The sequence below is a fragment of the Mus pahari genome, chromosome 9, assembly GCF_900095145.1.
Source record: "Mus pahari chromosome 9, PAHARI_EIJ_v1.1, whole genome shotgun sequence".
NCBI classification, from domain to species: Eukaryota; Metazoa; Chordata; class Mammalia; order Rodentia; family Muridae; genus Mus; species Mus pahari.
The window spans coordinates 91,375,546-91,389,467 of NC_034598.1; the positions used below are offsets into that span (position 1 = coordinate 91,375,546).

Consider the following 13,922-nt stretch of genomic DNA (forward strand, 5'->3'; position numbering starts at 1 on the left):
AGGAAGCGAAGGAATGCGGGTATTCACTCTTCATCTTTTCTGTAGTTCAGGACTCATGCCCAGGGAGTAGTGCCACCCACTTTTGGGGCACTTCTTCCCACCTCTAGTAACTTAATTCCTCACAGGTATGTATGCCAGGGGCTAACTTAATCTGAATAATTCTTCACAGGTGACCCCTGATCCTACAGATTTCACAACCAACACTAACTGTTCAGGTAGTTCTCATAAGACATAGACTTTGTGCAGTATCATATGCTCCTTGTAATTTTGGTGACATCTCATTGGACAAATAATACTGATTTTATGTGTCAATCCATTGAAACTCTTGCCTTGAATATATGTCAAATTCTACTTTGATCTTCTACACAGCCTTTTTTTCTTTCTTCAGCCTACACTGTAGGGTCCTAAATAAAGTATTTCATTCTCCAGTGTCCCCTTTTCTTTCTTTTAAATGACATCACAGAACTACATAATCTATCCTTTCTAACCCTGAAAATTTCATTATGAAATTCTCCAAAATGAAAAACCAGGAAGATGAAACCTAATTATATGGCCCTAAGTCATTCAGCAGTGTTCTGAATATCACGGATGATACACACACACACACACACACACACACACACACACACGTAATGTCTGTGCTGTGAGTTGTCTGAGTGTGGAGCTGTCCTGGTATTTTAAAAAAAAAAAGAAGCCAGAGGCTGGTAAGATGGTTCAATGGTTAGGGGTACTTATCTCCAAGCCTGAGACCTGAGTTTAATATCCAGAATCCCCATGATTGGAAGGAGAAAAATCTCTCACGGCTTGTCTTCTGAACTTCACACACTAAATATAATTTGTTTTATTGTATTTTAAATTGTGTGTCCATTTCCTATAGGAAATACATGCACGTAAGTGCGCCCATGCATGTCCCTACGGGAAATAATGTGCATACCACAGCCTCCTGCCAGGTGCTGAGAAGCAAACTCACATCTTCTGCAATGTCCTTTACGCCATCTATTCTGCTCTACCCAACCCCATCTCCTAACCCAAATTAAAAAAATAAAATAAGAAGACTTGCCAAGGCTAAGTGTGTGGCTACTTTGGTAGAGGGTTTGCCTAGCATGAACGAAGCCCTGGGTTTGATCCCCAGCTCTGCACAAAACTCCGGTTTGGTGGTTGGTGGTCCATGTCTGTTATCCCATCACGCTCGGAAAGTGGAGGCAAGAGGATCAGAAATTTAGAATCATCCTCAGTTACACAGTGAGTTAGAGGACAGCCTGAGTCCCCACCCACTCCCCCGACACCCTCCCTCCCCAAAAGAGGCCAGAGAACAACTGCAAAATCTGTTCACTCGTCTCTCCTCCCACACAAAAAGTGCAATCTGCAGAACTGCAAGAAGATAAAAGCCTGTCGTCCCACCCCGAGATGCGCCACGAGCACCAGGATGCCAGCCTCCAGGCGGAACCTCCCGGCGCCACTGCGCTGGCCGGAGGGGCCCGAAGCCCCGGGGTCGGGCGGAACCGTGGTCGCCACACTTCCGGTGTCCTGTCCCGGACTGTCTACATGTCCGGCGTCTGCCACACTTCCTGTTGATCCCGGCGGCCGGGGGCCGGGCTGAGGGGCGGGCCGCGGTCAGTGGGCAGGCGCGGGCTCGGAGCTAAGTCTCAAGTCCCCGAGCGCCGAGTGTCCCCTCCTCGCGTCCCGCGCTCCCTCGCCGCCGCGCCATGCCCGCCGTGGACAAGCTCCTGCTGGAGGAGGCGCTGCAAGACAGCCCCCAGGTACCGCCGGGAAGGCTGGGAGGGAGCCGCGGTGCCCCGCCGGCGCTCGGGGAGGTCGGGCAGTCGCTGTCCCGCAGTAGGAGCTCCCTCGCCGGGTAACCAAAAGGTTTTCAAACAGTGTCTCGTGCAGAAGAAGACGATAGCACTATCCACACGGTCGCTGCTGGTACTAACGAGTCCACGAGACCTAATGAATGCAGGAGCCAGAATAGGAAGCACAGAAAACCTGGATCCATCGCCAAGTCGACCCAGGAAAGAGAAAATTCCAACATTTGCCCCATTTGTGCCACTGGGTGGTGGTGGCGGGGCTTCATTAACACAGTGGAGAGTGTATCAAGTCGTTTGAGCTTGAGCTTGAGATAGTGCATAGTGAAAGTGGTTCAGAATTCCCAGGGCTTTCCCCAGGGATCTTCTATTCCCTTCTCTGGTATAGCATCCCTAGCTTATTTAAATAAATACCTTCATCCTCCAGTATCTCCGTTCTTGGAAAAGTTAGAAAGGCTCGAGCTGTTCTTCACGGTTTCTCCTCTTCTTTCGGGTTCCTTCCTTGGCTCCCAAAGTAACTTGTACCTCCCAGATGGAAGTTTGACGAGTTTGCCTACATTTCCCCCATCTCTCCCTTGCAGAATAAGTCAAAAGGGCTATCTATGTGTGCCTGTCTAAGGCTCAGTTCTGAGTGATGGTCCTCATGTCGCCTAGCAAGGATATGTAAGCAAGCTGTGATAATTAGTATCCCCATTACTTGGGATTTTGCTTTTTGTTGTGTTTTGTTTTGATACAAGGTCTTACTGTGTAGCCATAATTGGACTGAAAACTTGCCATGTAGACCAGGCTAGCCTTGAACTTCCACCTTGAGTGCTGGGATTACAGATGTGTTGTTATGCTCAGCCTGGTTTTGTTTTGTTTTAACTGATTCAACTTTTAAAATGGATTGGCATGTATTGCGCTAAATTTTTCGCAGGCTTCCTTATACAGCTCTGGATGTCAGGTGTTTGCTTTGGACCACAGCCTTTGTTGGAAAGCGTTTCAGCCATCCTCCCCTGTTGTTGGGATCTGAACATAAGCGTATGGAAATCATAACCACTGTGGTTGTGAGTAGGGATTTCCATTTGCTTTGTACTTGGTGACACGGAAGGTCAAAGACAGACCAGACCGTTTCTCCAACCGGTCGTGATGGTGGCAGAGCCAGGTGCACAGACATCACACGGTCTAGAGTTTTAAGGTCTCTAATGGGTGTGCATAAACGGCACCTGGGCTATGGTTCTGCTTCTAATCGTCCAGTGTTCTCATCTGCAGAAACTCCACAGAAAACAAGGAACATGGGGCAGATGGTCTTGAAAGCGGCGGAATAGTCTAAAATTATATCCCATCTGTATGGTTTACAACTTTGAGCTTGTGTGTATGGGGGAAAAAAAAAATAGATGTTTAGAGGCATTGTTACTCCTATCTGACATCCTTTTTAATTTTTAAAAATATTTCGTCCATAGTAAAGGTTTATTCTTAGACAGTTGGCTTCTCTGCAAAGTGGTAAAGCCCTTACTTAATTCAGACAGTTGTTTTGTTGCCTTTCTTGTAAGGAATATTTTTAAATACTTTTTATTCTTCAATAATTTCCTATACTTACACAGAGTATCTATATCAGATCACCTCCCCCATCTTCTCCCTCCAGGCACCCCAAAACATGTTCCCCCACCCATTTTCCTGTCCTCTTTCCCCCTCAATAGCACACAATCTAATTAGTGCTCTCTTCCTATGCATGGGTGCGGGGCCTGTCAGTGGAGCCAGGGCAACCTCCCAACAGCCATGCCCCCAAAGCAAACTGGCAGTCCCTTCCCAGAAGCCACCAACAGCCTGTAGCTTCTTACTAAGGGTAGGCCTCTGGGGCTTCCATCCCAGGCTGCAATGCTGACTGGCATTACCTCATGTACGTGACTGGTCCAGTGACAGCATTTCACAATACTCATTCTCTCATCTCCTCTTCTGTGACATTTCCTGACCCTGATGCAGATGTGTGCGGATGTGAGTGTGCAGATGTGGAGGTCAGAGGACAGTTTGTGGAAGTCAATTCTCTTAATTCCACCGTGCAGGTTCCAAGGATTGATTTCAGGTCCTCAGACCTGGTGACAAGTGCCTTTACCCACAGAGCCACCTGTAGGAAATTTGTCCTTGCTGTTGAGACGAGTTCTCTCCCATCGGGGGGATAGAAGATAGCTTTAGGAGTCCCTCAGAGCCCGCAGAGCACGGCTGACACTGTTCTTTACACAGCACATGCTGGGCTGCAACTTTACTCCCTGGAGAACCAGGGGCGTAGAACTGCATGGAATGGAAACCATTTCTAGTATTTTATGTGAAAGAATTAAACACAGAAGCAAAGGCCAAGAATACAGGATTGTCTAACCTTTCGGTTTCTCTGGGCTACACTGTCATCTCCAAAATTCACACCAGAAAACAGCTCAGTCAAGTTACAAAGACATTGAAGAAAATCTGAATGAGTTAAGAACCTTTATGCCTGGCATTGCATTAGTGCCTCTCTTGGGTTGTGTGTGGGTTGATCATGCCTGGTCTCGATCCTCCGTGGTCTGTGCCAGGCGCTGTTCTAAATTAAATGCATTTTACTCATGCGCATGGTCTTTTGAGACAGGCCATCTAGTAAGATGGAGGAGGGGCAGAGAAATCAGCAATCAGCCGTGTAAGGTAAGGAAACCCAGGCAGCAGGGATAAAAGGGTTGGCTGTGGTGCAGGGGACTGAAGGCAGGCCTTACAGTGCTATGTAGGCAAGCGCTTTCTCACTGAGCTGCTTCCTCAGCCTTGGGGTACTGTTTAAGTTAGCCCTGTTACCTAGCACCTGGCTTTTCCCTGGCCCTATATTGATTCACAAAGAGGGAAAAATGATAGTGAGACCCGGTGAACTGTTTGTGGAGGTGGAAAAGTTATGAGGATTGTTTGAGTAGCCTGTTTACACAGGGCTTACTCCGCGAACACAAAAGCTTTTGTATTTGAACTGGAGTGCTCCAGCAAGTGCTGAATAGTCACTGACCAGCCTTAGTCACAAATGTTCATTTCCTCTTCTTCAGCGTGCAGGGTTGCACGTTGTGCTGCAGAACTAGTCCGTGTGTGTGTGTGTAGTCTTTCTGCTGACCTCTGGGACATGAGTAGAGGGTGTAGAGATGTCTCCCTGTTGCTGTGTGTGAGCCTCTGCCTTGCTGGGCAGGCTCGGTTAGCTGCTGGAAACACGACTATCAACTAGATAGGCATAGCTGTCCTTGACTGGCTCACAGTCTGTTCCTGGGGCAGATAAGCAGCTGTTCCAAGACAATGTGAGTCCTGCTGTAATAGATAGGGACAGGGGCACAGCTCGGAGTCCCAGCAGCGCATCTCACATCCTTCAGAGCAGTGCGCTTATCCTGTATGCAGCACAATTCCCCGCTAAGGTGGGGATGAAGCGCTTGCATTTTTTGGTGTTGTGCTTTGTGCTTTGATTCTTTGTAAGTTGGCATAACGGAAACAGAGAAATGAAAGACTTGGTTCTGAGATCATACAGTGGCCTAGCTGGGAACGGTCCTCTCAGCAGTCAGGCCTTTCTTTCTCCCAGTGAGATGCCTCCAAACAGGCGGAGTGCTTTTGTATGGCTTCATTGTAGAGAGAGTTCGCCCTATAACTCTGTGTATAACACATTTTCCATTTAGTAAACTTGGATCTATTAAGATGTTTCTCTGCCTAACCCAAATTATGGGGATAAAAATCTTTGTCTTACTTACATTTTAAAGAAGCAAATTATGAGTGTTATTGAAATCGGACGCTTACACAATTATGTGTTGTCGAGAATGTAGGGCTTGTTTGATTAGGTAACACCCGGATGTTTAATGTAAAGGGATGCCAGCGGCACTTAGGCCAGGCCCACAGAGTGCTTGGTCTTGTTTGCCTGGCTGCAGAGGCTCCTGAGAATGTGGGATGGGTCAGACCACGAGCCTGCCGCAGTTTCCTTGAGCTTTTATTCACCCTCGCTGAGCTTTCCTGTGCATGAGCTGTGTGCTCCCGATGGATGGTAGTCTCTGCAAACAGCACACGGCGGTGATGGGCCTTTCCATGAGACTGAGCGGTTGGCATGCCTTTCCTGACCCTCACTCCTGTACAGGTCAGGGCGTCCCCACTCTCCACCCATACATGTGAGCAAAGTGAGTGCTGATGAATGTGTGCAGCAAAGCAGTCCCTCAGTAGCTGGCCGTTCTTTGCTGGGGGTGATCTAGTTAAATCCAATGCCCAGAAGATTAAAACAAGGCAAGTTACCATGATGCAGTTCTCTGGCAGTTGCTGTTTGTGAGAGATAGAATGTGGGGTGCTTAAAAAGAATGTGGCTCGCGTGTGCCTGTGTCTTGAGCTGGCACACAGAACATGCCTGCTGATGAAACATTTGCCACTGGTGACCACACTGTCCTTGCAGTGGACCTGGATTTATATGTCAGCCCCTCTGCTTCCCAGCCCTGGGAGCTTTAGTTGTCTGTTTCACAACTGAGAAGCAGTTCTTTATCTGGTTGGTCTTGGTGACTGTCTTGACTGTTAACTGATGGAGAAGGATCCAGTGCTTTGTCCAGGCTGGGGGCAGAGGCACCTTTCTCTGGGCAGGTGGCCCTGGGCTGTATCAGGAACCCCTAAGCCTGAGCCTAAGAGTGAGCAGTAAGCATTCCTTCATAGGTTCTGCATGAGCTCCTGTCCGTGTGCACTGTAGCTTATAGGCAGCAGACAGGAAGCTCGAACAGTGTTGAACACATTTCATAACTGCCCTGAGCCTCAGCTTCATCCCCGTAAAGTGAGGTTACTGTAACTACGGTATCTGATTATGAAGTTGCTTCATTAGAAAATGTGACAAATGTTCCATGCCCGTCAGTGTCTGATACAAGGAATTCTGCTGGAGTTCTTCCTGCTGTCCTTGAAGAAGACAATTGTGTAAGCCTTCTCTTTTTAACCATGTCTCGTCTTTAATTTATACCTTAGAGTGTTAAGAGAAAAAATAGGATTCAACTAAGTGAACAAGTAATATTTTTAAAAAATAAAATACCTGCGATCCAGTTGTATTGCTTCTTACATTCCCAGGCAAGCCAGTTATAATAAGAAAAGTATTTGAAGTTTGTAGACTTTGGTGGGACCCTGCAGCATTGGGTACGGGAACACTCAGACAACTGTACTGTTGGATGGCACTCCTTAGGTAAGCACATGGATATAGTGTTAAGATGGAGCCAACTGTTTAAACACTGAGTTCCAGCTATGAGCGAGCACCAGAGATCGTTGTCTCCATAATAAATGCCATCTGTCATCACTGCTCCCTGCAGACTCCCAGCAGGCTCAGCCCATGGCGATCCTGGAGTCACCTTCCTGGGCAGTAACTCTCAGTTCTCTGGATGGCGTTTCAGCACATGCTGGCCGAGAGCAGGAAGACAAATCACACAAATGCCCAATGCGGCTCACCCATTTTAACAACCCAAAAGCCATACTTTGAAGAGATGCCATAAGGAATTTAGAATTGTCATCTTTGCCTGCTGGTTGACATTGTTAATGGGTTATGAAATCTAGTGGGCCGTAGCCGTGATATTTATTTACAAACAGATGGAGGGAGTGAGAAAATTGGTGCACATTCTACTTGAAATGCGTTGTTTGGTGCAGTTGTTGTCTGCAACCTGGTGCAGGAGCATTTCCTGTTCCGGATTTGAATTTTAGGAACTCCTCTGGAATGAGGGTCCGTGCAGTGTGAATGATTGTCCTCACAGAGAACTGAGGAAAAAGCAGTCTTATGCCCACAAGTCTTGTTACTTGTGGTTCTCATCCATAGAGCATTCAAGCACCCACTTCTGGCCAGGAAGACTCAGGGCCAAGAAGAGCACTCACACTGCTATGAAGCCCCCAGTTTGTGGAGCCAAGGTAGACCTAGAGATGAGAAGGGAAGAACCCAGTGCCCAGGCTCCTACTCCTGTCCCTGGGAGGGTCTGGTACCACCAGGTGGTGGGTGACCCAGCAGCAGGGAGGCCCCAGGGGTGTCAGAACATAGTAGCCAGACAGACCACTTTCTAACCTCTGTTTTAGCTTAGATGGGTTAGAAGAAGAAGGAATTGAAATCCATTTGCAAGAAAATAATGAGCAATAGTGAATTGTTTGCAAAGCACTCTGTGTACAACCTCACTAGTGTGTCTCCTGGCCTCTTTGTCTCCTTGGTTATTTACTGAGCTCCCGGTGTTGTGAATTCATGTATGTGAGTGGATCTCGATTATGTGATGCCTTGATACTGGCCACACACCACCCAGTATATAAAGATTTCAGTAGTGCTCAGCATGTGCCTAGCACCGTGTATGACGTGGCGGGAAATACATTTTAGTTACTGTAGTTCCTCGGCTGCCCTCAGAAGAGAGCTCCTCCTTAGAGAAGGGAGCAGCATAATGGTTGCTGTTTGAGTTTTATGCCAAGAGCTTCTGCCACTGGGCCACATTTGCGATTCCTGATCATGAGCTTAAAAGCTCTACACAACATACTCATAGACACACACACACACACACACACACACACACACACACACACGCCTCTCAATCTTTCTCATACACACAGCACTCTGTTTCTCTCTCTCTCTCTCTCTCTCTCTCTCTCTCTCTCTCTCTCTCTCTCTCTCTCTCACACACACACACACACACACACACACACACACCACCACCACCACCACCACCATGGAAGTTGACTGTGTTATTTATCTTAAGAGGAAAAAATGGCAGTCTGCAGGATGCCCTGGACTGCAGACCCCAAGCAGCTGGTTGAGGCTGAGTGGTGAAGCCGGCACTGCTGGGTGATCATACCTGGTCCACAGTGGGGTCCTGTGTTCCCTGCCAGAACTTGAGCAGAGAGGCCGTCTCTCCTGATACTGTTAATGAGTGGACGCGTGTATAGGTAGGCAGAGAGGCCGTCTCTCCTGATACTGTTAATGAGTGGATGCGTGTATAGGTAGGCACAGAGGTCAGCACAGAGTGACTGTGCTTCTGTCTTCACGGCAGTGAGACCCAGGACCTTCAGTGCTAGCAGGTACTGTACACTGAGCCACAAACCCCGCCCTAAACATGGGCTTTCTCCTCTGATCCTGAGCAAGTGTAACCTCCTGGTAGAAAGAATGAGCACCACTTTCCCTCCCAGGTCCAGGCGGTTCCTGTGCTGTCTGTCTGTCCCTCCTTCATAACTGTGGCCGAGAGTGAAGACTGACCCTTCTTCTTTGCCTGCAGGCGCGCTCCTTGCTGAGTGTATTTGAAGAAGATGCTGGCACCCTCACAGATTACACCAACCAGCTGCTGCAGGCCATGCAGCGTGTCTATGGTGCACAGGTATGACACCCACCCTTCCCTTGGAGTAAGAAAAATCTCATGTAAAATAATTTTGAGATAAAATCAATCATTGGCTGAGAAGGTGGCTTAGTGAAGACCCGAATTGGAGCCCCAGAATGTGTATTACAAAGCTAGACACAGTATCATGCTAGTGTCTTTCCAACGCTGGGGGACAGAGACAGGCAGACCCCTATTGGCCCGCCACCCTAGGCTCATCTGTGAGTCCCAGGTGAGAGACTCTGTCTCAGGAAGGTAGGACAAGAGAGGACAAATGAGATTGACCCCTGGCCTCCACATGCATGTTCACATGTGTGTATGTAACCCCCCATACATGAACACGTACTCATATCAGAATTGGGTGTGGGTGGTTTGGTTTGGTTTGGTTTTGGTTTTTGGTTTTTGGTTTGGGTTTTGTTTGTTTGTTTGTTTTTTGATTTTGTTTTTTTACTTTTCTTCACCTCCAAACCAGCGATAGTCATGTTACCCTTGTTTGAGAAAGTGCTGGGATCTTTCTGTAGCTAGAATCAGGAGGGGACCCACATAACTGTTTTTAATTATCTTTTTAATCCAACCCCAAAGGGAAACATGGAGCCTCCACATTTATGAATGTGTGGGCTCAGTGTCTCGACGCTCTTTGTCTTTCTCGTAATTAGGCAGTCTTGAATGGCAGCGTGGGCGGGTAGGAATGGCTTTCCAAGGCTTTCCTCTGAAGATGGGGTAGCCTCTTTGTTTTGAGGAACAAATAGCTTGGCTTGAAAACCCATGGGGGAATAAATTGCTGAGTAGCAAGAGCAAAGCTTTTTATGAACAAGAACTGCCACATTCATCGCTTTCCAAGGGAGGAGTGAGTCACTTGCGTACAGAACTGTTACTCGTAGAAGCCTTAGTGACAGTAGACGGTCTTCCTTGACGCTGCTGATGTGCATCTGTGTGTGCTCACACTCCTCCTGCTCACTGATGCTGTGAAGGGCATGAGGACCACAGGCAGAAGTGTGGGACTTCATGACCCTGCGGAGTGGGCCCACCCAGACGGCTCAGAGGGTCTGCCACCAAGCATGACAGCCTGAGCTCCATCCGCAGAACTGATAGGGTAGAAGGAGAGAACCAACTTCACACACGTGCCTCGGTATGTGCATCCACACACAAACTCACACACACACTCTCTCTCTCTCTCTCACCAATGCAATTGAAAAATTTAAAAATACAATTGTATATAGTCATTAGGCTTTATTCACCATGAGAAGAAGCCCCAGTCTTTACTCTTTGAGCGCTTACTTTGCTTAGGAGACAGAGGGTCACTACCAAACGCCTGGAGGCCAGGGGGAAGGCTCATCTCCCCCGGGAGAGTTGTGCTGGTGTGTAAGCTTTCTGCTACTGTGACAAGATACCCAAGAAAATCAGCTTACAAGGTGAGCTGGGCTATCTGGCTCAGCACTTCCATTCAGTACATGTGCACTCGGGCCTGTGGTGAGGGAGTCCATGGTGCTGTGGAGAGCCAGGGGGAGGGAGCTGCACACCTGATGGTGGCCAAGAGGTAGAGGAAGGCCTGGCTTCCCCTGTCCTCATTCCCCTCCGAGGGCCTAACTTCCTCCACTGGACCCAAGTTCTTAAAGAAGCCACAAGCTGGTAACTAACCTCTGGGGTCACCTGAGACCCAAGCTGTAGCAGGTGGGTCTCCAAAAGGAGAGTGACTACAGTAGTTGTGATTTGTTTATTTGATGGTTACACAGTGCACACTGTAATGAAGTGTCAGTATTACCTGTGAATATGTACAATTCCTGTATGTCAGCTAAAGAAGACATAGTGGAGGGTGAGAGCAAGCGAGCAAGAGTGAGAGAGAGAGAGAGAGAGAGAGAGAGAGAGAGAGAGAGAGAGAGAGAGAGACTGTCCCTTGACTTCAGCCACAGGAGAGAACACACAGAAAGTCAGAGGCACAAGGATGTGTGTATGCTGACTGCGTGTGGTGTGTATCATTGTCTTTTTGGTTTTCTGAGACAGTCTTGTGTGGTCTAGGCTGGCCTGGAACTCAGTTTATAGCTGATCAACCCTTGATCCTCCTGCCTCTGCCTCCCTAGCGCTGGGGTTACAGACATGTGCCACTATCCCCAGCTCACAGTTTTCCCTTGAAGCACTAGGTTTGAGGGTTCATGAGACCCTGAAGTAAGAGAAGAGCCTGAAAGTCAGAGCCAGAGGTCAGGGCCAGAGAGAGGCTTACAAAAGTCACTCAGTAGTTAGAATGTGTGTTCTGCTAGGCGTGGTGGGCCTCTGTGAGTTTAAGGCCAGCCTGATCTACATAGTGAGTTCCAGGCCAGCCAGGGCTGTATAGTGAGACTATCTCAAAAATAAATAGTTTGTTGTGGTGCTAGGAATTGAACCTAGGGCCCTGAGGCCTCAGCATGGGCTCTGCTACTGAGCCGCATTCTCAAACCATGCAGGCAGTTTTAGTGTTGCCAAGAGTTACGTTCTTGATTGTGATCTTGAGTGCTCGTTTGTCTTAATAAGCATTTCAGAATTTGGGAAAATATAATGACTTTCTCAGATTTTATTTCATTACTTACACTGAATGTTTTTCTCTCTGAATATTCCAAATTTAATACAAAAAGAAAAAAAATAAACATTGACTGACTGTACTTATCCCCGACCTTCTCACTTGCTGTTTAGTAACTGAATACAATGATCCTGTCTCCTGTTCAATGCTTTCAAGCCCCAACACTAGAGTGGTTCTATGTCCCCCACCCCCTGGAGCCTCTGCTCTGCCTTCCCGTGTCTGTCACAACCATTTGCTGAAGAGTCAAAACACTTCCTTACACATTTTTTTTTCCTTCTGAGCCAGAAAACTACTTTGTGCCAAAGCTAAGTAGGTCTTGCACTCTGAGAGGCCGGAGCCCAGCTTCCAACTCAGCACATGACTATCACGTGGGCTTTGGGCTGCAAACGCCCTAGAGACAGCTGGCCAGCAGCAGCTTCCCGATTCGCACAGGCGGGGCTGTGGCTTTTCAGGTTTATTGGAAAGGCTAGGGTGTATTTTGCTTGCCTTGAGATGTGTATATTTTAAGCTAGTAATACTTTTCTGTTTTCATCCTGGCCACCCTGCCTCCCCGGTTTTCTTGGTTTTGTTTCATGTTAGTCCTTAAATATTTTACATTTGGATATACTGAATTGTATTAGTAGAGTTTGATTTTTTTTGATCTGTTGTTTTGGGAAGACATAGGTTTTTTGTTTGTTTTGTTTTCTGTTTTCTGTTTTACTATTACATTTTAAAAGCTATTTATATGGCTGGTGAGACACAGGTATTTTTTAATCAGCCTGCTCTGGTGAGTGTCCTCCTGGCTTAGTTTAGAAGGAGGAAGACCAAGAAAAAGTAGAGAAGGTAAAATTAAAGTTGCTGTTTCAGAATAGAAGCTAGAAATTTTGACTGGGAACTGGGACAAGAGTTGCTGTCTGGAGAGAAGCACTTTATGGTATGCAAACACAGAATCACTTAGAGAAAGTCCGGGGTGTTTGGGAGTATGACGAGGAATCTGAAGTTAATGCTGATGTTAATATGACCTCAAGAATAAAATAAAGACTAGGTATTTAACATACAGAAATAGCTGTCAAATATTGAATTTATAAACAATGTCCTCTTTGTCTTTACCAGCACTAGTTATGTCATGGAAGTAAGTTATGTGCTGGCCATCTATAAATGTACAGATTTATATCTTACCTTCTGTCCTATTCGTTGATGTGGCTTCTACCTGGCAAAAACAAAGGTGTTTGATAAAATATTGAAAGGTGCAGTCCTGTAGATGAGGGTTTGTAGGGGTTTGTATTCAGGTCCTAACACATTTGTCTGATAATTCCAAGATTAGGGAGATTTTTATTAAACCATTTCTGATCTACCCAGTAGGAGAGGGTGCCTTCTCTGAAAGCTAGGCCACAAGTTATCTAACTGAGTTACAGACCCTGTGTAAATAAAGTCAATGTCTGTACATGCAGTGTAGTATTGCTGCCCTTACTGCTGCTGTGCTCCCACAAGAACGAGACAGTGAAAGAGAAGTAGAGAAGGTTCTGAGAGCAGATCCCCTACTTTGGCTGGTTTGAGAGAGCTTTTAGATTTTATTGGCTTAACCTCTGGAATGAGCCTGTGAGTTAGCAAGGGGGTTGGTTGGTATCTCAGGGCAGCAGTTTGTGTGGCCCTGTTTTGTCTCTTAGCTGGCAGAAGAGCCATTGCCCAGGCTAGGAGTGAAGTGAGCCCCATCGAGGCTGTTCACCACAGAGAAGGTGAGCCCCCTGCATCACTAACAGAGCAAAAGCTTGTTTAGGGCTCTCTGCTGCTTTCAGACTACTGGACAAATAAGTTCAAGATGCCTGAGGGGCCTGAGCAAGAACACAAAGATATAGATGTAGTTACGTTGGCACAGGTTTTGCATTCAATAAATTTGATAGGATACTTGCTTTAAATCCGTGTGTCTGATAATTCTTCCTTTCCAAAGTAGGTTTAGAGTTGGTTTATTTGTTTAATGTTGGACTCACTCGGGCTTAGGAGAGAGTTGCTTAGCTCCTTCTCTCAGCTGTCATACTGAGATGGGGACCAGGGAGTGATGGCTCTGACTGTGGTCAGGAAGGCTGCCTGCTGTTGGTGGGGTTAGTAAAGCCAGCAGTTCTTGCAGCCCACCTTTCTCCTCTAGTGGAAGACAAGCCACTCTGGTTGTTGGTCTGGGAACAGTGTTTTATTAACTTAAAGTTTAAAAAATCTCTCTCTCTCTCTCTCTCTCTCTCTCTCTCTCTCTCTCTCTCTCTCTCTATGTGTGTGTGTGTGTGTGTGTGTGTG

At 47.1% G+C, this 13,922-nt stretch overlaps 1 protein-coding gene across 2 annotated transcripts in view; it reads left to right on the plus strand.

Moving 5' to 3' along the window:
- Positions 1–1,600: 1,600 nt before the first annotated feature.
- Positions 1,601–13,922, plus strand: part of Appl2 (adaptor protein, phosphotyrosine interacting with PH domain and leucine zipper 2) — a 46,408-nt gene continuing 34,086 nt past the window's right edge. For both annotated transcript variants that reach the window (XM_021204581.1, XM_029542326.1), the window contains exons 1-2: positions 1,601–1,760; positions 9,011–9,109. In XM_021204581.1, coding sequence (XP_021060240.1) covers positions 1,707–1,760; positions 9,011–9,109 — 153 coding nt within the window. In that variant the 5' untranslated portion in view covers positions 1,601–1,706. The remainder of the gene's footprint in view (positions 1,761–9,010; positions 9,110–13,922) is intronic.